This window comes from Tachyglossus aculeatus, unplaced genomic scaffold (genome assembly GCF_015852505.1).
Source record: "Tachyglossus aculeatus isolate mTacAcu1 unplaced genomic scaffold, mTacAcu1.pri scaffold_96_arrow_ctg1, whole genome shotgun sequence".
NCBI lineage: Eukaryota > Metazoa > Chordata > Mammalia > Monotremata > Tachyglossidae > Tachyglossus > Tachyglossus aculeatus.
In genome coordinates, this window is record NW_024045099.1 from 595055 (window position 1) to 618186 (window position 23132).

At 42.5% G+C, this 23132-nt stretch overlaps 1 protein-coding gene across 1 annotated transcript; it reads right to left on the reverse strand.

Annotated features, from left to right (window-relative positions):
* Nucleotides 1-4336: 4336 nt before the first annotated feature.
* LOC119924305 (olfactory receptor 10A7-like) lies at nucleotides 4337-5137 on the reverse strand. Its single transcript, XM_038743205.1, has one exon. The coding sequence runs from the start codon at nucleotides 5135-5137 to the stop codon at nucleotides 4337-4339; it is 801 nt and encodes a 266-aa protein (XP_038599133.1).
* Between the last annotated feature and the right edge of the window lie 17995 nt (nucleotides 5138-23132).

Genomic DNA, 23132 nt, shown 5'->3' on the forward strand with positions numbered 1-23132 from the left:
TTGAAATACCTAAGGTGTACTTATTTTCAAACCAAATGCACTAAAATGGCCATACAACATACTCTGAATCACAGTACTGACTGTGACTTAAAGATGTTGAGCTGTTTCCAGATGGGCCAGTTGCTAAGCCTTCCTCATCAAATGGGTAGTCTTAAACTCTCCCAGATAATTCATTAAGTCCTCCAAAGGACTGTTTCAGGGCCTCTACAAATGGAGGCAATGAGATTTAAAACTGAATTTCTCTTCTCTCATCATGCTTCCAGTTGCCTAATGATTCAGCAAACTAGATTTAATAGCAACATCCCTTGTACATTTGTACATCCGTTTGACTGGAAATAGCAGACTTGTCCTAGAGTGGCTAGGGTTTACCTCACAGCAGAAAGTTCTATTCCAGCCTCTTTCTTCCTGGCGATAAAATGACCAACAACTAAAGGATGACGATAACAAAGAAAACCTCACAACCAAGCTTTAGGAATCTCAACATTAACAATTTAGAAAGAAGCAATACATGGATTTTGTAGAAAAAGGAGATTTAAGTAACAAATATAGTGAATTACCTACCTCTGACAGTACAGCGGTATTGTTAATAACACCCCAGTGCCAGGAAGTCAGGTGATCTATATCTATTTTCTCCTCTAGAATGTTAGAAGCAACTAAAATGCTACTCTTCTGGAAGCATCTTTGAGATGTAATGTCCCTGGGAAAAAATAATTCCTGCCCCATACTCCCTTACTTGCAGTAAGTTAGCACTAGAGGGCTGTTCATTACCCTTTCAAGGTTACAGTTCTTTTTTTCTTGGCATTGCCATTGATGAGACTCAAGCTTCTGCTCCCACTTCTCACCAGATTACAATTATTCTGTGGGGTCCATTTTCCCACGAGCATGGAATATGAAGTAGGAACCTTGGCAACTATAATCAAACACTTCTCTAGACTGTAAGCTCTTATGGTCAGGGAACATTCTGGCTAATTGTGTTGTATTGCTTGCTGTGTGACCTTGGGCAAGTCATTTCACTTCTCTGTTCCTCAGTTACCTCATCTGTAAAATGGGGACTGAGACTTGAGCCCCATGTGGGACAGAGATTGGGTCCTACCAGGTTTGTGGTAGAAGCACCCGAGTGCTTAGTACAGTGCTCTGTGCATTGTAAGTGTTCAATAAATACCATTGATTGATTGATTGATTTTCTCTACGGAATGCATTTACTCCTCCACACATGCATAATAATAATAATAATAACTGTGGTCTTTATTAAGAATTTACTCTGTGCCAAACACTGTTCTAAGCACTGGGATAGATACAAGTTAATCAGATGGGACAAGTCCCTGTCCCTCATGGGGTTCACAGTTTTAATTCCCATTTTCCAGTTATGGTAACTGAGGCACAGAGAAGTGAAGTTACTTGCCCGAGGTCACACAGCAGGCATGAGGTGGAGCCGGGAATAGAACCGATGACCCCTGACTTCCAGGCTCGTGCCCTTTCTACTAGGCCTTGCGTCCTCTACCGCATATTGGGTTGGACTTCACTTGGGGCTCACAGTCTCAATCCCCATTTTACAGATGAGGTAACTGAGGCAGAAAGAAGTGAAGTGACTTGCCCAAGGTCACACAGAAGACAAGTGGCAATGTGGGAATTAGAACCCATGACCTTCTGATTCCCAGGCCCTTGCTCTATCACTACACCATGCTACTTCTCAATAGTGCTAACTACTTATGGATGTATTTCCCTAGGTGGGAAGAATGGAGGTGATTATGCAAATGTGGATGGAACTTAAGACAATGAAATTGAGGTTTTCTACATTTGGAAGATGGTACAACCGAGCTTTGGCTTATTGTCCTCTCGAACCAAAGTAAGACACAGTAGCACCTGAATTTTGGCTGAAAATGAATAGACTAGAGAGTGGGCCCAGAGGATTCACGTGCTGGACAACCAGCATTCCCTGAGTCCCAGAGCCACCCGTTCTCTTCAAGGCCTAGTCCATCAGGAACGAATAGAGGTCAAATCCAGGATCCAGATTGGGTTTATCCATAGCGCTAGTCACAGCAAGGCAGTCTCGGAGCTAGGTTGGATGACGAAACGTGCTATCTATCCCAATTATTTCTTTTATTTGCTGCGAGCTATCCCAGGAGTCTTGGTTCCAAGGAAGGCTCCCTGTAAGTAGGACAGTATCAGAGCAAGTGCACAAGTGTGCTGTGATGTCAAGGCAACGTTTTGGACAGTGACCCTCATATTTGACATATTCCTCAAAAATTGACCACCTTCAAGTCAGCCTATTTAGGTGACTATGCACTTTCCCAAATGTAATAAAACTCGACTTCAGCACAGCTAAAAAAGAGGGGGAGGGAATTATATTTTCCAAGCGCTTAGTACAGTGCTCTGCACAAAGTAAGGGCTCAGAGAAGCAGTGTGGCTCAGTGGAAAGAGCATGGACTTTGAAATCAGAGGTCATAGGTTCCAATACTGGTTCTGCCAATTGTCAGATGTGTGACTTTGGGCAAGTCATTTAACTTCGCTGGGCCTCGGTTCCCTCATCTGTAAAATGGGGATTAAGACTGTGAGCCCCACGTGGGACAACCTGATCACCTTGCATCCCCCCAGCGCTTAGAACAGTGTTTTGTACATAGTAAGCACTTAACAAATACCATTATTATCATTATCATTATTAATAATAATAAATAAGATTGAATGAAGGAATAAGGGAATCAGGTAGTGTTGTAATTTCCTCACCTCCACCCATCTCTCATGGGACCTTCCTCTCACAACCACCCATCTCTCACCACCAGCTGCAGCTAGCCATCCCACCCAGTATTGGCCAGGGAAACCAAATAAAAAAGGTAACATGAAGCCTAACATTTTTTGTGCAGGTCATAGCTCAGCAAGTCACTGACATATTATTTACTCTCTTAAAAGCACCCAAATGATCACGGCGTCTCTAATGGGTTGCCCAATAAAATTGTCCCTATGTGGGTGGGTTGGCATTTCCCCACTACCTTTTATTTTACCAAATATCAGGTTCAAATAACCACTAAGTATTGATTGGGCCTGTGTCTAGAATCAGTTATTCCTGATGTTGCTTATAACCAGAGCAAAGGATAGGACGATGTTTAATAAAAATTTAATTCCTAAGATTTGATGGAAGTGCCACATCATTTTAAAATTAAAAGACTAATACAAATCTAAAACAAGAACTTATTAAAGATCAGGTTTTAATTTACTTTTTGACTTAGCTTAAAACTGCAAAATGTGAATTTCCCAGTAAGTCCTTTTTTGGTTGCTAGGTTTATTTATTCCTAGAAATGTATTCCTAAACCAGAAAAGCCCTCTCTCTAACAATCAATCATCAATACTCATCATCAATGACATTTATTGAGTGTTTATTTTCTGCAGACCTCTGTTCTAAACGCTTGGGAAAGTACAGCATAGTTGACAGTCATGTTCCCTGCCGACAATGAGCTTACAATCTAGAGCAGGAGGCAGACATTAATATAAATATAGTTTTCTGTGGTATTCACTGTCTGCTGTGTTCAGAGCACTGTACTGGGAGAGTACAATACAACGGAGTTGGTGCACATTTCCCTGCAGAGCTACTCCTACTGAGTTTCAGGAAATTATTTCCCCTTTAGACAGGGTGCCATTTTTAAGAGATGGATTAGCTCTCCAAAGCCAGTCCTTTCCCCTTCTCTTCCCTAGCTAGTGTCTTGCTATCTTCCTGATGCTTTGAAATGGCCCAGGCAGACCCCAAGTGAGGAAGTAGTGGCTACCACCCAGATTCTCACTGCAGGACTTTCTAGAAACAACTAGCATCCTTGCGATGAATTTCCTTTGGAATAATTAAATTGTAACCCAGGAAGATGAAGGGACTTGTCATGGGTTGACCAGAAATTTTGTGACTGAACATGGCTAACCACGAACAGCCCCTTCATTTTCTTCCACTGCAGCATGAAGAATCATTTTTGGATGGGCATATCACGATCTTGACTGTGCCTGCTGCAAACTCTTTTCAGCCCCTCAACTACTCATAGGTGAATTTCACTGTCAGTGGTCTCTCCTTTGTATGAGAAGAGCAGCTATACACTTAATTCACCAAGAGTCGCTGCATCACCTCTGAATGCTATGAAAATCACGACAGAAAGAGCTTTACCCACTAGATTGTCAACTCCTTAAAGACAAAGGTCACTTTTACCAATTCTATCTTATGGTTCTCTCCCAGGGTTGGAGCTCAGTGTTCTTCACACAGTAAACGTTCACTAAATACCGGTCATTAACTGATGATCCTAATGTTCTGGTGTCTTCTGTCTGTTGATGACTTTCTTCAGAGCTCCTTTCACTTCCTGGTTTCTCAGGCTGTAGATCGGGGGTTGAGCATGGACGTGATTACTGTGTAGTCTAACGGAATGACTTTTCTACCAGCCTGAGAGGCACCAGACTGGGGTCGCATGTACACAAAGATGGCCATTTCATAGAAGAGAGCTACCACTGTCAGGTGAGAAACACACGTAGAAAAGGCCCTGCGCCTCCCTGCGGTGGAATGTCTCCCGAAGATGGAAAGGAGGATTTGGGCATAGGAGACCATGTTGAAGAGAAAAGGAATGAAGACTATGATGATGCTGAAGACAAACACTACCATCTCCAGAAAGGAAGTGTCTGTAAATGCCAGCCTCAAGACTGTTGGCACTTCGCAGAAGAAACGGTTTAATACACTGGGCCCGCAGTAGGGCAAGCTCGAAGTGAAGGCATTGATCACCAGGGAGCTCAGAAAGCTGCTGATCCAGGAGGTGATTCCCAGCTGGACACATGTCACTCTGTTCATGGTAACAGTGTAATGCAGCTGGTGATACATGGCCACATACTGATCATAAGCCATGACCCCAAGAAGGATGCATTCGATCATCCCAAAGGAGAGGGAGAAATACATTTGGGTGGCACATCCGGTGAAAGAGATGGCCTTTCTCTCCCCAACAAGGTTGTAAAGCTTTTGAGGGACATTGGTGAAAGTGTAAGTCATGTCCAGGAAGGAGAGATTGACAAGGAAGAAATACACTAACTTTTGAAGTCGGAGCTCCAGGCAGATCACAGTAATTATAACAACGTTTCCAGACACTGTTACCAGGTAGAAGAACAAGAAAATAATGATAAGCATAAGCTGGACCCTTGGCTGGACAGAGTCCCAGAAAAATAAATTTGATAACGTATGTTAAGTTTTCTGTCTCCATTTTGACATCTAGTTTCCTTGGGAGAAAAAAATATTGAATTTCAATTAACTGTAGGGGAAATGCAACCACTAACACATTATATAATAATAATAATGATGACATTTATTAACCACTTACTATGTGCAAACCACTGTTCTAAGCGCTGGGGAGGTTACAAGGTTGTCCCACAGAAGGCTTACAGTCAATCCCCATTTTACAGATGAGGGAACTGAGGCTCGGAGAAGTGAAGTGACTTGCCCAAAGTCACACAGCTGAAAATTGGCGGAGCTGGGATTTAAACCCATGACCTCTGACTCCAAAGCCCGGGCTCTTTCAATTGAGCCATGCTGCCACACACATTAGTGTGTAGCAAGCAAAGAGAATGAGAATGGATACGGTCTAACTCCCAAACAACAAAGATAGTTATTTTGTCAATAAAAAGAGGCTCGTTTTTGGTTTCTCCATTTTAGGGGAAGTGCTTTCCTGTCAAGAACAGAATATCAAATTTGATTTAATACATAGAACAGGCAACGTCAAGCATATTGCAAGGAAGAATACTAAAAACAACAGATATACTTGTGCAAATACATGGGTTCCTATTAGAAGAGTTGGTTCTCCTGTTCCCAAACTCATGTGTGAAGAGAAACAAAAACAATTAAGGTTAGGATTACCCTATTTGTAAACACTTTCATATCTTTTTCCCCCATTAGAGTATAAGGTCGTTAAGGACAGGGAAAATGCTAAATTCAGTACTTGGCATGCAGTGGAAACTCAACAAATAGCATTATTATGACCATTTTTCCTATAGCTAGAGGAGCAGTTGTTGCCTGATTCAGCAGTCTGTCAGGCCAGCTCAGATCATTACAGCAGCTACTTTGGATACATCCTGTATCACTGGAAGCAGCTTTGGGAATTGTAGAGAAGAGCTGAAGGCATTCATCTTTCCATGACTGTATCACAACTTCCTTTGTGGAAGGAGATGGACTCTACTTTCTGACAGATTTCTTTATTTTGGAGGGAATTAATGGGGATGAGGATTCCACTGAGGATTCTTGACAGCTCTAAATTCTAGTCTATCCAGGATCCTCAACAGATTCACACAAGCAGTGGTCCAGAAGCTTCGGTCCAATACTTTCATTATTATTATGCCTGTCTTGACATCGCCATCGTCAACTGCATTTATTGGGCACATTCTGTGCACAGAGCCCTATAGTAAGATTTTGGGAACTTGCCATAGAGTCAAGAGACATTGTCCGTTCACTCAAATAACTTGAAATTTAATGAGGAAAACAAGTGGACACAAATTGCCAAATATCCAACGGATAAAATAGTATAAGAAGAAACATAATAAAAAATGAAGCAATTAAAATGCATCACTGAGTGACGAACCAACAGATTAATATACACATGAGAGTTTAAATGGGTGATGGAATGACATGAAAGTACAAAGAATATCCATCTTGTTCTCTGTAACTTTCAACTTTTGAGCCCTCATGGTAGAAAGAACTCTTAACTGTGACAACATAACCCATGAAGATGTGGACTATGTGTCTCTGGAATGTACACCACTCCCACTGTGAATGTAACAACACCTGATAATTCAAGCAATGAGTGAAGAAATTATAAAGTGAATTTAGTTAAGTAATCTAATGCAAAAAAGACATTTCATTCTGAAATAGGTAGATAACTGTCTCACCTGCCAGCTCTTTTTGCATGAGAAGCTACAACCTGCAAATTCGTTGGAGAAGGCTCCTTCACAGGTTGTCAAGATCAATAAATCAATGGTATTTATTGGGTGCTTACTGTGTGCAGAACACTGTACTAAGCACTTGGTAGAGTACAATATTACAGGATTGGTAGACACAGTCCCTTCCCAAAAGGAGTTTAAATTCTATCCTGGGAGAAAGACATTAAAACAATTTATGGGTATGTCTGTAAGTGCCATGGCTGAAAGTAGAGTGAGTAGCAAGTCCTTAAAGGGAGTAATTCAAGTGCATGAGTGACACAGACAGGAGAGGAACTAAGGAAATAGAGGGCTTAGTCAGGAAAGGCCTCTGGAGAAGAGGGGATTTGAATAAGGCTTTGAATATGGAGAAAGTGGTAGTCTGTCATATAGGAAGGGGAAGGAGTTCAAGACCAAAGGGAGGTTATGGGCAAGGGGTCATCAGCAAGATAGAGTTTGAGGTACAGTGAGTGGGTTGGTATTAGAGGAGTGAAATATGCAGGTTGGGTTGTAGTAGAAAATCAGTAAGGTAATGGCCCTCCACACTCCTATCTGTACTCTTTAAATCCTTGACATTCACCCCACCCTCAGCCCCAAGCAGTTCTGTACATATTCATAACATATTAACGTCCACCTCCCCCTCTAGACGTTAGCTCCTTATGGGCAGGGAACATGTCTACTAGCTCTGTCGTAGTGTACTTTCCCAGGCTCTTAGTACAGTATTTTACACACAGCAAGCACTCAGTAAATATCACTGATTTGATTGAGGTAGGATAGGAGGGGGCAAGCTGATAGAGTGCTTTAAACCCAACAATTGTTGCAGAGTTGGATGGGAGGCTTTTGGGCTTTTAGACTGTGAGCCCACTGTTGGGTAGGGACTGTCTCTATATGTTGCCAACTTGTACTTCCCAAGCGCTTAGTACAGTGCTCTGCACACAGTAAGCACTCAATAAATTCAATTGATTGATTGATTGGGCAGTGGGAAGTCATGCAGTTATTTTAAGAAAAGTGATCCAAGCAACAGAATGAAGTAAGGACAGAAGTAGAAAGAGTATTGCAAAAGTCAAGGTGCGATAGAATAACTTGGATAACTTGGCTTGGATCAACATGATAGCAGTTTGGATAGAGAGGGAAGGGTGGATTTTTAACAGTATTGTGAAGGATGAACCGACAGGATTTGGAGATGGATAAAATATGTAGGCAGATGAATTGAGGACAATATCTAAGGTTATGGCCCTTTGAGACAGAAAGGAGGGTGGTACTGACTACAGTGACAGGAAATTCAAGGGAAGACACAATTTAGGTGAGAGGAGTTCAGTTTTGGACAAGCGAAGCTTGGGGTATTGGCAGGACATGCAAGTCAAGATGTCCTGAAGCCAAGAGGAAATGTGAGACTGCAGAGAAGAGGAGAGGTCAGAACTGGAGAGATACATTTGGAAAAATCCAGAAAAAGGTGATAGTTGAAGCCACAGGAGGGAATGAGTTCTGCAAGGTAGTGAGTGTAGATGGACAATAGAAGGGGACCCAGAAATGAGCCTGGAAGGATTCCTGCACTTACAAAGAAACTGAGAAAGAAAAGCTTGAATAATGCATGAAACAACCTAATCAATCAATCAATCAATAATATTTATTGAGTGCTTACTGTGTGCAGAGCACTGTACTAAGCGCTTGAGAAGTACAAGTTGGCAACATATAGAGACGGTCCCTACCCAACAGTGGGCTCACAGTCTAGAAGGGGGAGACAGAGAAAAAAACAAAACATATTAACAAAATAAAATAAATAGAATAGATATGTACAAATAAAAAGAATGAATAATTAGAGCAATAAATACGTGCAAACAAATATACATATATACAGGTGCTGTGGGGAAGGGAAGGAGGTAAGGCGGGGGGATGGAGAAGGGGACGAGGGGGAGAGGAAGGAGGGGGCTCAGTCTGGGAAGGTCTTCTGGAGGAGGTGAGCTCTCAGTAGGGCCTTGAAGGGAGGAAGAGAGCTAGCTTGGCAGATGTGGGGAGGGAGGGCATTCCAGGACAGGGGGATGACATGGGCCTGGGGTCAAAGGCGGGACAGGCGAGAACGAGGTACGGTAAGGAGATTAGCTCTGCACATAGTAAGCGCTCAATAAATACGATTGATTGCTTGATTGATTGATTAGCGGCAGAGGAGTGGAGGATGCGGGCTGGGCTGTAGAAGGAGAAAAGGGAGGTGAGATAGGAGGGGGCGAGGTGATGGAGAGCCTTGAAGCCGAGAGTGAGGAGTTTCTGCCTGATGCGTAGGTTGATTGGTAGCCACTGCAGATTTTTGAGGAGGGGAGTAACATGTTCGGAGTGTTTCTGGACAAAGACAATCCGGGCAGTGGTGTGAAGTATGGATTGAAGTGGGGGGAGACAAGAGGAAGGGAGATCGGAGAGGAGGCTGTTACAGTAGTCCAGACGGGATAGGATGAGAGCTTGAACGAGCAGGGTAACGGTTTGGGTGAAGAGGAAAGGGCGGATCTTGGCAATGTTGTGGAGCTGAGACCGGCAGGTTTTGGTGAAGGCTTGGATGTGAGGGGTGAACAAGAGAGAGGAGTCGAGGATGACACCAAGGTTGTGGACTTGTGAGACAAGAAGGATGGTAGTGCCATCAACAGTAATGGGAAAGTCAGGGAGAAGGCAGGGTTTGGGAGAGAAGACAGTGAGTTCAGTCTTGGACATGTTGAGTTTTAGGTGGTGGGCAGACATCCAGATGGAGATGTCCTGAAGACAGGAGGAGATGCGAGTCTGGAGGGAGGGGGAGAGAGCAGGGGCAGAGATGAAGATTTGCGTGTCATCAGCGTAGAGATGATAGTTGAAGCCGTGGGAGCGAATGAGGTCACCAAGGGAGTGAGTGTAGATCGAGAACAGAAGGAGACCAAGAACTGAACCTTGAGGACCCCCCACAGTAAGGGGATGGGAGGGGGAGGAGGAGCCTGCAAAAGAGACTGAGAATGAAGGACTGGAGAGATAAGAGGAAAACCAGGAGAGGACAGAGTCTGTGAAGCCAAGGTTGGATAGCGTGTTGAGGAGAAGGGGGTGGTCCACAGTGTCGAAGGCAGCTGAGAGGATAGAATAGGAGGCTTTGGATTTGGCAAGCAGGAGGTCATTGGTGACCTTTGAGAGGGTGGTTTAGGAGGAATGTAGGGGATGGAAGCCAGATTTGAGGGGGTCGAGGAGAGAGTTGATGTTGAGGAATTCGAGGTAGTGTGTGTAGACGACTCGTTCAAGGAGTTTGGAAAGGAATGGTAAGAGGGAGATGGGGCGATAAATAGAAGGTGAGGTGGGGTCAAGAGAGGGTTTTTTTAGGATGGGAGAGACAAAGTCATGTTTGAAGGCAGAGGGGAAGGAACCAGTGGAGAGTGAGCAGTTGAAGATGGAAGTTAAGGAGGGGAGAAGGGACGGAGTGAGAGATTTCATGAGATGAGAGGAAATGGGGTCAGAAGTACAGGTGGCCAGAGTAGCACTTGAAAGGAGGGAGGAGAGCTCCTCTGAGGATACTGCTGGGAAGGATGGGAGAGTAGCAGAGAGTGTTGAGAGCCGGGGGGTTGGAGAAGGGGGAAGAGTGACTTTGGGGTGGTCAGACCTGATGGATTTAATTTTATTAATGAAGTAGAAGGCCAGATCATTGGGGGTGAGGGAAGGAGGAGCGGGAGGAACGGGGGGGTCTGAGAAGGGAGTGGAATGTACGGAAGAGCTGACGGGATGATGGGCATGGGTGTCAATAAGGGAGGAGAAATAGTTTTGTCTGGCAGAGGAGAAGGCTGAGTTAAGGCAGGAAAGGATAAAGCTGAAGTGAACGAGGTTGGCATGGTGTTTAGACTTTATTCTTGAAACACTTTAAATCTAAATTCCCAAAATATGCGACAATGTCATAATATTGCCCAATTTCTAAAATAAGCTATTTTCAACACACTACAGAACTCAGTTACATATGCCACACTAAAATCTCCAGGAGGCAATGCAGATTTCTCACTGGTTCTCAAGGGAAGTCCTGATTGGATTGTGTTCCTGTTTCCTGATGGAATTGTGTTTGTGTTTTATATACTTCATAGTCTGATGACCCATTTGTACTTTTACAAATACTGTTCCTATATAACAAGGAATTGGTGTCTAGAGTCCACATTCATTTGGAAGATGATACAAATCAAAATGAAATGTCCAAACATGAGAGATCTCCATAAGCTTTTTGAATCTCTTAGAAATGGAGTCTCTGCACATCCTTTTGATAGTTATTTTAGCCTGTTTTATTTAGACTGTAGAATTTGACCGATATTCCATTAGAACTTAAACATTATATACGTTAAAGGAGATCATTAAATGAATAAGTAAGAGGCTTGACCAAAGAGTGAACTCTAATAATGATATACATGCCAAACGAAATAACATTTCGTTCCCTTTCAACTTCAACCTTTCAGTCTTTCGGTACCTAGACTTGCCCTAAATAATTCACAAGTTGTTTATAGCATCTCCAGAAGAGTCAGGATTATGGGTCCATTCAGTATTAGAGAAGGCAACTCTCTTGTGCCAATAATTGTAGTTTCCCTGGTGTTCTTGTTAATTATCAGGTACTCTAACTTGGCTGTTCTGGACATCTCCCTTAAACTACTGGAACAAAGAGAAAGACTTTTGATTACTCAAAAGTTGATTATTCATTTTTTACCATGTGTTACTGACCTCAGCTGACATCTCCATTTCTATCACGAGGGGCTAATGGAAGCAACCAGTAACTTGAAATAACCCAAAAGACATTTAGGTTAGTCCAGTGAGACGTTCAGTCCATTTCTGATCAATACTATTTTGTGGGGTAGTGTACCAATAAGTCAATCAATCAATGATATTTATTGAGTTCCTACTGTGGGCAGAGTACTCTACTTGGTGCTCTGAAGTGCACCAAGTATGAAGTGCAATACAGTGGACTTGGTAGAAACAATCACTACCCTCAAGATGCTTCCACAGTATAACAATATTATTATTATTATTATTGTTGTTGTGAAATTTGTGAAGTGCTTACTATGCAGACCAGGCACTGTCTAAGCGCTGGGTTAGATGCAAGCCAATCAGGTTAGACACAATCCATGTCGCTCATGGGGGCCCATGTTCTATCTACTAGACCATGTTGCTTCAGGAATCCACTTCAAGATCCATAAATATTAAAAAGGCCATACTTCACCACAGTGAGTTAGATGTGATTTTACCCTTCTGCAGAGGTCTTTCAATTGACAGGACTTTATATGTCTCGGGAGGTCACATTGGCAAATGTCTTACCTACTTGTTCTCAAAGTGAAATTCCGTGAAATCATGAGAAGCAGTGTGGCCTAGTGGAAAGATCCCGGGCCTGGGAGTCAAAGGACCTGGGTTCTAATCTCAGCTCCACCACTTGTCTGCTATGTGACCTGGGGCAAGTCACTTCACTTCTCTGCGCCCTCAGTTACCTCATCTATGAAATGGGAATTAAGACTGTGAGCGCTATGTGGGACCAGGACGTTGTCCAACCCAATTATTTTGTATTTACCCCAGCACTTAGTACAGTGCCTGGCACATAGTACGTGCTTAACAAATGCCCTAATTGTTTCACAAAAAAATTGTGACTACTGTTGTCTTAAACATTTCCATAGTTCAGAAATTATTGTTTCTTAAATTTTTCAGCACAATGAACTCCGAAGTTTTACAGAAAAAAATACATGTGTACTTAATTAGTTTTAACCTTTTTAACCTACCATTGATAAAGTATTCCACTAAATAACTATCTAATTTGTGAAAAATAATCTGGCATCCACTGGTTGATTGATGATTGAGTCTCATTTTATTCCTTTAAATACAATCATTTGCTTATTAATGATATTTATTTCCCACTTTCAATGTGCTCAGCACCAGGAAAATACAAAGATATAGAATCCGGGCAGTTCTGGGTTTACAGTAGTAAATAAAGTGAGAAGCTGTGTGGTCTAGTGTATAGAACATGGGACCTGGAGAAAGAAGGATCTGGATTCTAACCCTGGTTCCACCACTTGTCTGCTTTGTGACTTTGGGCAAATCACTTAACTTCTCTCTGCCTCAGTTATCTCATTTGTAAAATGGGGATTAAAACTGTGAGCTCCATTCGGGACATGGACTGTGCCTCAACCTGACTAACTTGATGCAAGCTGATTGTATCTAGCCCAGTGTTTAGTTCAGTGCCTGGCACAAAATTATAAAAATAAGTTATTATAGCACTGCATCTTGTACTTGCAGGAGTTCATAATATTGAGCTACATAAATGAATGTATTTATTTTGGAGATATTATAAGTTGAGAAGACAATCAAGATCTTGGGATTAGGATCCAGAACACAGATTCAGATAACTTGAGAGACAGAGATGTCACTGAGAGACTGAGAATAGAGAAAATCGTGGCCTGTGGCCTGGGGTATGTGTCAAGGTTTCAATTTGGAGAGAAATGATCTCGAGTGGAGAAGCAGCGTGGCCCATTAGATAGAGCATGGGCCTGGGCATCAGAAGGACCTTTGTTCCAATTCCAGATCCACCATTTGTCTGCTGTGTGACCTTGGGCAAGTCACTTAACTTCTCTGTGCCTCATTAAGAATGTGAGCCCTACGGGGGCAGGGACTGTGTCCAACCCAATTGTCTTATATCTGCCTCAGCACTTAGGAAGGTGCCTGGTGCAAAATAAGTGCTTAATGAATCCCAGGATTATTATTATTATTATCGTTATTATTTTATGGTGGGTTGAGGTAAAGCAAGTTATAGCCTACTAGAATAGCCCTGCTTCTATTGCATCTGACCAGGAGCCTGATTATTAAAGCAACAAACTTACTAAAGTGTGCAGTTTCCACCTTATGTAAATAATGTGTTAAACTTAATGCCCTTCATCATATTGCTTCCTGTCATCACAGGTGAAGCAGAAGGATAAGATCCAAGGGTAGACCTAAATGTTGAAACCCCCTCAAGGTGTCCGGGAGAGTTGTCTTCTAAGAGCAGAAGAAAATGGAACTGTAGCTGGTAAATTAGGGCCATTATGCAGAAGAAGCCCAATGTAATGGTCAACAAGCTCTGCTGTTCACTGTTATCTGGAAGCATGACTGAGATAGCCCTGGCTATCCCTATTAAACAGTTATGCCCATGCTGGTCTCAGTCTGTACTTGGCTACTCACTGTTATCTGACAGGAGGACCCAAACAGCTCGAAAGAAGGAGACCTTTTAAATGGGGACGCTCCTGTTGACGTTAAGCCCATCCTCTGACTGAATACTGATTTGGGGCTGATCATCTGCGGTAGGAAATTCTCAACTACCCTGGGATGAGGGCTAAATGGGGTCAGAGATCTCACGGTCCCTGGGTTGAGAGCTTAATACAAGCAGGATCCTTTACTATAAATGTTTTCTCTTCACTAATAGATGTTTCCTTACTGAAATACTGAATATCGTGGCTTTTTCCATCGGTAAAGCTGAGTTACGAACTCCCTTGCCCCTAAATGACTCTATTGGGACTCTACTGGGACTGACCCAAAAGGAAACGTAAATTCTGAGGAATGTCTGGGACTTTGGTGTACCAGGACACTTCAAAGCATGGAAAACACTGGGAATGAACAAGTTAATACCAAAGAAATTCCACCATAACTAAAATGAGCAACAAAGGCATAGGAACATTCATTTTACTGAAAAGAAGTAGCCGGACAGTTTGGGTTTTAATTTAGATGCATGCGAATAAGTCGATGGTTTACCTGTCCTTTCCAGGTCTACATATAGGATGCAAGCCCACCAATGCTGCAAGCCAACTAAAATGAAGATCTTCAAATACAATATACAAAAGAAAAGATACCAATAAAAATATGATCACAACAATAGAAAATCGCAAGGATATTTCCTCTTCTCTGAGTCATGCGTCTGCCTGCTATATTATAGTTAAAAAAAGTCTCCAGGCTCCAGTGCTTCAGGACTTTGGTACAAGGTAGATATAAAACCCACTGAAACTCCCAAGCTGTCTTGGAGCATTTACAACAGCTAAATTTTTTAGATCCTGAGGGACACACTTCCAGGCCTATATTTCATGTTAATTATTTCTTCTAAGAGATGCCAATTAAAAATCTGATAATTAAAACTGTAGCACAGCTCAGATTTCCTTAGCGTTTGCTTACATATGTTCTCAGGATTTCCTTCAATCAGACACATAAATAATCAGTGTAATTTTGCACCCATCAATTTTGAATGCTTTGAAACTGTGATCACCTTGCCCATTTGGGAGAAGGGTTTTTCTAGAATGTATTATTTGGTGATTGCCTTTTTGCCCATTTCATTTTCTGGTTCCGTAGGAAACCATACAAGGATGACATTTTAACCACCCAGTACCAGAGAAGGAGGAAAAATCTGGAACTAACAGTATGAGGTCTCCTTTGGGTAAGACTGAAAAGTAGAAAAATTGTAGATATCCAGTTCCTTCAAGGGTGACCGTCCTTCCTTCAATGTTCTCAATTGTAAAATTTTGTCCATGATGGGAACTTGTTTTTTTTTTTTAATTTACATTCTTCAACATCGGAATGAATCAGGGAAAAAATGACCAGATCAAATCACCAACTGATCCAACTCTGTCAAGACTATACGTTTTTGGGAAATTAAACTATTAGAGTTTTTGGAAATTGTCATAGTGCCAGTTTAAGGAAGGAGCAGGCATTTCTGTGACTCAACTTATTTAACTGACATTTAAGAACTGAGGTAGAGAAGCACCATGGCGTAGTGGATAGAACACAGGCCTGGGAGTGAGAAGGACATGTTTCTAATCCCAGCTCCACCATTTTTCTGCTGTGACCTTGGGCAAGTCACTTCACTTCTCCGTGCCTCGGTTACCTCATCTGTAAAATGGGGATTAAGAAAGGGAACCTCATTTGGGAAATGGACTGTGTCCAAACTGATTACCTTGTATCTACCCCAGTGCTTAGAACAGTTCATGGTACATAGTAAGCACTTAACAAATGCCATTTGAATAAAACAGAAAGTGTTGTTGACAGAGTTTTAACCTGATGGAGAAAGTGTGAAATGGGGCCAGATATTTCACTCTGTTCTACCTCAGGCACCCAAGAAGAGTCCAGCCTCCTATACTGTCATTATCTAGTAAATTTATAAAATAATTTATTTTGCATCATTTGTCTTTCTGTGCCTATTGCAAAATTCTTCTTGCCAGACTGGAATACAGTTGAGTATATGTTTCTTTCCAGTGACCATAGTGACTATGGTATTTTCACATCCTGATTATTTTTTTTCCAAGCGATTATCACGCCTCTGAATCCCAGGACTTTTCTTTTTCTTTCTGTATCATTATCGAAGCTTGGAAGACTGGCTTCATGGGCTACAGGTACATCCTGAAGGAAATAAAGACCATTAAACACGAACAGATTTGTATGACTGTAACATAAATACACCTTTACCTGAGTAATCAATCATTAAGACCTACTGAGTGACTACTGTAGGCATAGCAGCGTAGCTCAGTGGAAAGAGCACGGGCTTTGGAGTCAGAGGTCATGGGTTCAAATCCCGACTCCGCCAACTGTCAGCTGTGTGACTTTGGGCAAGTCACTTCACTTCTCTGGGCCTCAGTTACCTCATCTGTAAAATGGGGATTAAAATTTTGAGCCCCCCCCGTGGGACAACCTCATCACCTTGTAACCTCCCCAGCGCTTAGAACAGTGTTTTGCAAATAGTAAGCGCTTAACACATGCCATCATTACGGAGGCCTTCCCAGACTGAGCCCCCTCCTTCCTCTCACCCTCCTCCCCTCCCCATCTCCCCGCCTTACCTCCTTCCCCTCCCCACAGCACCTGTATATATTTATATATGTTTGTATGCATTTATTACTCTATTTATTTATTTATTTTATTTGTACATTTTTATTCTATTTATTTTATTTTGTTAATATGTTTTGTTTCGTTCTCTGTCTCCCCTTTCTAGACCGTGAGCCTGCTGTTCAGTAGGGACCGTCTCTATATGTTGCCAACTTGTACTTCCCAAGCGCTTAGTACAGTGCTCTGCACACAGTAAGTGCTCAATCAATATGATTGAATGAATGAATGAATGGTATTTATTAAGTGGTTACAGTATGCAGAGCACTTTACCATGTTCTTGGGAGAGTGCAGTACAGTAGAGTTGGTAGACCCAATCCCGCCCACAAGGAGCTTACAATCTATTGGGGAGACAGACGTGAAAATAAATCCTAGACAGAGGAAGTAACAGAGTTGTGAGGATATATATGTATGTAAGCGTGGTGGATCTGGGGTGCTTAAAGGGCACAGACTCAAGAGCATGGGTGATGGAAAAAGAGAAGGGAAGGAAATTAAGGTTGGAAACTGAGAGGTTGGTCACGGAAGGCTTCTTGGAGAAGATATGATTTAGTAGGGCTTTGAAGATGGGGAGAATGGTTGTCTCAGATATGAAGGTAGAGGGAATTTGAGGCAGGAGGGAGAACTTGAGCAAGGGGTGGATGGAAAGACGTAGGGAGTGGGGGAAGGCGATGAGACAGGCAGTATGTGCACACAAACCGTACCCGACGGCTCAAGGCCAAACAGACTCAACAACAGGAGATAAAGAGACCAGGGCAAGAAAAACAAGCTTGCACCTGCAAGGCTCGGAGGCAACCTCAAGGCCATATCCGCAGCCAGCGATGGTTGGCAACGGGTGGCTGGGGGCGAGCCAGAGCAAACCCTTCGTGACTGGACAGAGCTGTTGTTAGGCTAGTGGCTGGAGGGCAGTCAAAGCCTCGATACGCCAATCCCCCGAGAAAACCCTGCCCCCGGGCAACGGGGGGTATAAGAGACGAACAAGACAAAGGGGGGGGCACGCGTGTGCCTCTCTCTCTCTCTCTCTCGCCTCTCTCCCCCCCCTCTCTCTCTCTCTCTCTCGCTCTCTCTCTCTTTCAACCATGTAACCGCTGATAGCAAATAAACGGCAACCAAGCTTTGAACCTCTGGCTGACTCTTCCTGGTATGAACGCGCGGGCCGCGTCCGGAGACATCCGAAGACCTGGAGAGGGTAAGAACCCGAGAGTTGTCCCCGAAACCCCGGGGAGCAACGGAAAGAGTGACAAAATTGAAGTACTACAACAAATTTGGCGTTAGAGGACTGGGGTGCAAGGGCTAGGTTTGCAATGGTAGCTGATTGAGATCCTTAAAGGTAATGGTGAAGAATGTCTGTTCGATGTGGAGATGGATGGGCAACCATTGGAGAGGAGCAGGGAGGAGTGCATAGAACATTTTTTTTAGAAAAATGAGCCAGATAGCAAAATGAAATTTTGACCTGGAGTTGGGAGGGGCTGCAGACAGGAAGGTCTGTAAGAAGGTGAATAGAGTAGTCAAGGCAGGATCAGACGAGAGGACTGTATTAAGCACTTGAGAGACCACAGTGAAATTAGTAAGCACGGCTCCTATACTCAGGGATCATACTTTTAGCAGGGGAGACAAGCAGTAATTTATAGATAGGAAGAAAGAGAGAAGCTAGATTTGTCAAGAGGTACTACCTAAGAAATAAGGAATGTAAAATATATGAGGGGAGAGGGAGTTCCAGGCAGATAGGGGAGCATGTGAGTAATAATAATAATAATAATAATAATAATAATGATAATAATAATAGTATTTGTTAAGCGCTTACTATGTGCCAAGCACTGTTCTAAGCTCTGGGATAGAGACAAGGTAACCAGGTTGTCCCACATGGGGCTCACAGTCTTAATCCCCATTTTACAGATGAGGTACCTGAGGCACAGAGAAGCTAAGTGACTTGCCCCAGGTCACACAGCAAACATGTGGCAGAACAGGGATAAGAACCCGGTCAAGAGGTCAAGAATAAGGCACAGTGAGTAGATTGGGTTGGGGGAAATGAAGAGTGCGAGGGTGGATTATAGTAGAAGTAAGTTAATAAATTGGAAGGAGGCAGTTGACTGAATGCATTGAGTACTTAACCCCAAGTCAGATGGCTCTGCCACTTGTCTACTGTATGAGCAAGTCACTTAACGTCTCTGTGCCTTAGTTACCTCATCTATAAAATGGGGATGAAAACTGTGAGTCCCATATGGGACAGGGACTGTGTCTTACCTGATTGGCTCGTAGCTTATATTCATCTAGCTGTTTAATAGAGTGCCTGACGCATAGTAAATTCTTGTCAAATATCATGGAAAAAATGAAATATTTCATCCCCTTTTTACAGATGATGAAACTGAGGTGAAGAGGAATTAAGTGAATTGATCAAGGTGACATAGCAGTGTGTAAGTGGGAAAGAGAAGCAGAAGGGAGGGAGGGAAATGGGTGTGGGGTAAATGGAGATATCAGGAGATGCTGTATTGGAAAAAGACTCCATACTAGTTATCTAACTTTGATCAGGGACCAATCACTAAATTCCATAAACAAGCCTGTTAATAATATTAATTGATGATTATGTTATTTGTTAAGCACTTACTGTGTGACACGCACTGTTCTAAGTGCTGGGCTGGATATAAGAAAATAGGGTTGGACACAGTCCCTGTCCCACGTGGGGCTCACAGTCTCCTCACTATTTTATGGAAGAGTTAACTGAGGCACAAAAAAGCAAAGTGACTTGCCCAAGGTCACACAGCTGACAATTGGTTCAGTAGTGCCCTCGTTTTCTGCGTATGGTGACAGCTGTTACTTCATGGGTTGCAAAGACAAATAATGAGATAATTTTACTAGACTTTATCATGTCTTTCTGCTTTCCAATCAGTACCATTATTATGAAGGAGAACACCAAGATTTCAATTAAGATAAATGGCATGAACTCTGGAAACTCCACTATCTTTTGTCAGGTGGGGTGGAAGCCTGTTAAGTCCTCTGTATATGCCAGGCACTGTACTAAGCACTGGGTACAAGATAATTAGGTTGGACACAGTCCCTGTCCCACCTAGGGCTCACAATCTTAATCCGCAGAGCAGCGTGATCTAGAGGATATAGCATGGGCCTGGGAGTTCGAAGGACCTGGGTTCTCATCCCAGGACTGTCACTTGTCTGCTGGTGACTTTGAGCAAGTCACTTCACTTCTCTGTTCCTCAGTTACCTCATCTGTAAACTGGGGATTAAGACTGTGAGTCCTATGTGGGGCATAGACTGTGTATAACCTGATCAGCTTGTATCTGCCCCATCACTTAATACAGTATCTGGCACATAGTAAGAACTTCACAAATACTTTGAAAAAAAGGTTATAGACGAGGTGATGGAGTCACAGAGAAGTTAAGCAGGTTGGACACAGTCCCTGTTCCACATGGGCTCACAGTTTTAATCCCCATTTTACAGACGAGGCAACTGAGGCCTAAGAGAATTTATGTGACTTGCCCAAGGTCACACAGCAGGCATGTGCAGAACTAGAATTAGAACCCAAGTTAATCCAGTCCAAAAACTACCAATACCACTCTTTCTCATCCTCAGCATGTATATTGATATATCTGTAGATTCAATTGTATATTCAATTTCTTCAGCCACTCGATCCCAACATGTTTCAACTACTACCTCCAGTAATAATTGTGGTGTTCATTAAACACTTACTATATGCCAAGCACTGTATTAAGGGCTGGGGTAAATACAAGATAATCAAGTGAGACACAGTCCCTCCCCGACAGTGCGTGTACAGTCTACATAGGAGGGAGAACAGGAATTGAATCCCCATTTTACAGATGAAGAAATTGAGGCACAGCATAGTTAAGTGACTTTCCCAGGGTCACCGAGCAGACAAATGGCAGAGCCAGGATTAGAACCTAGATCTTCTTACTTTCAGACCTGTACTCTTTCCTCTAGGTCACACTGCTTCTCTAATTTTATATCCTTATTCTTCCTCCTACATACACTTGTCTCCCACAATAGATGACAGATTTTCTGAAGGCAGAGAATGTCATAGAAGCATTGTTGCCTATGGATAGATAGAGCATGTGCTTGGGAGTCAGGAAGACCTGGGTTCTAATCTCAGCCACCTGCGTTCAAATCCTGGCCCCACCACTTGTCTGCTGTGTGACCCTGGGCAGGTTATTTAACTACCCTATGCCTCAGTTACTTCATATGCAAAATGGTAATTAAGGCTATGAACCTCATGTGGGACATGGACTGTGTCCAACCTGATTACTTTGTATCAGCCCCAGAGTTTAATACAGTGCCTGGCACACAGTAAGCACTTAGCAAAAACCATAAAAATTAAAGATGCATCTTTTGAACTCTCCCACCTACTCAGTAGAGTCCTCTGCACTCAGCAGGTACTCAATAAATACCCTCATTTGACTGACAATGACTACTCTGAATCATCACACCAGTTCTAGTCCATTTCACCATTTTCTGGGCAAGCCCTTAGTCTTCCCTAGCTTCCATTTCCCCAAAGAAAGGATGCAAATAATAAAGCCTCTCCCTTAGTCTCCTCCCAGGGGCATTCTAAGGATGAATTAGATCAGTGGAGGAAACAAGTTCTCAAATATTCATAGCACATTAACTTTTCCCAAGGTGCCTGCTGTCACTTCAAGTAATGACTCTTATCAAGTCTCCTGGAAAACTTAATCTAAAGTGAAGTGATAGAAACTCCCGGCTGAGCCAGGAAAATCAGGTTACAGTCTGGACTCAGGAACTGATTTACAATGGAGGAAAAAGACACAATCCCTTTATCTTGCATAGTTTGTAATCTAGCTGGGGAGAGAGGAGAATATTACTTGCTGAATATACAGTAACTAGTTTCCTCATTTGTATCATGGAGATAATTTTCCTTGCTCTAACCTACTTGACCAGAAGGCAAAGAGAACAAATGAGACTAGAGCTTGGTAACAGAAAGGTACTTCTGGAAACTCGGGGAATTTTTCCTTTACCATTCCCATTTTATAGGTGAAGAAACTGAGGTAAAGGAGAGTTCAGTGGTTCAGTATCACAGAGCAAGCTAGTGGCACAATAAATAGAACTCCTGCTTTCAGTATGTTTTTGGTTATAACAAAAGAATGTCCTGATAATGAGGGATTCTATACCTGTCTATATTGGCACATAAATTGGAAAAGACTATCCGTAGATACTAGTCTCCAAGACTACCACACCTTACTGAGATTTCTGTGGAATTTGGAATCTGAGGAATTAACAAGTTAAACTGACACTCCTTGGTAATATCAACAAATGGAAGTCTTTAACTTGACCTCTTTTTCCCAGTGCTAAGAACAGGTCCTAAATCCCAGTGGTTGTTACAGATCCCCACTCTAACAAGCTGCATTGGGCTTTATTAACATTGATTGGGTGCTCAGAGATAGGCAATTACACAACTTGAAAGCACTTTTTCTTCTACCTCATGAATGAGTTGCAAAGAGCCTAATTAGACCCAGGATACTGTAAATGAGGACACTTTTGTGGCAATAATTAATCACGGTCCAACCTATCTTTGAAGTCACAGTTCAGGTCTGTTTGCAATAACCGTAGAGCCTATAGGAAGCTCTAATAGTCCCTTAGGAAGGGACTATTTGGTAAGTAGAAAGCTTTTTCTAGGATGGGATGCCGAGGTCTCCTTCAGCAGGAGTTTTTACCGAATATCTATGAGTTTTTCCCATTCGTTGTAAAGGAAATCATTCCTCTCTGGAATTGGTGGCCGTGGATTAGATAAATTAGCCAAGGGCCAGGTGATCAGAAGTACAAATCAATCACTTAATCAATCATATTTATTAAGAACTTACCATATGTACAGCACTGTACTAAGTGCTTGGAAGAATACAATACAACATAGTTGGTAGACATCTTTCCTACAGATGAGAAATTTACGGTCTAGAGGGGGAGAAATAACCAGGAGTTTGGAAAGGGAACTGTCAAGTGAATGGAATGCAATGACAATGTCGGTATTATCAATCCACAGAGAGTTCCATTATGGTGAATGACAACCTCTGGGTGCTTTCTATTCCTGCTCTGCTTAGCATCAGAGCAGTATAACCATGACTGTATTACCATGGCTGTTCCCGTATGTTTATTGACAGAATTTGTCTGTTTACTGTTATATTGTACTCTCCCAAGCTTTCAGTACAGTACTCTGCACACAGTAAGCATTCAATAAATATTACTGACTGACTGACAGATTGACTGCCCAGATTATTCTAACTCTAGAGCGGCCATACTGTCCCACCAGCCAACTTTCCAGAAACTAAGATTCTAAACTCTTATACAGATACCATTTTTAATCATAAATCAATCAATCAGGCAATCATATTTCTTGTGTGTTTAGT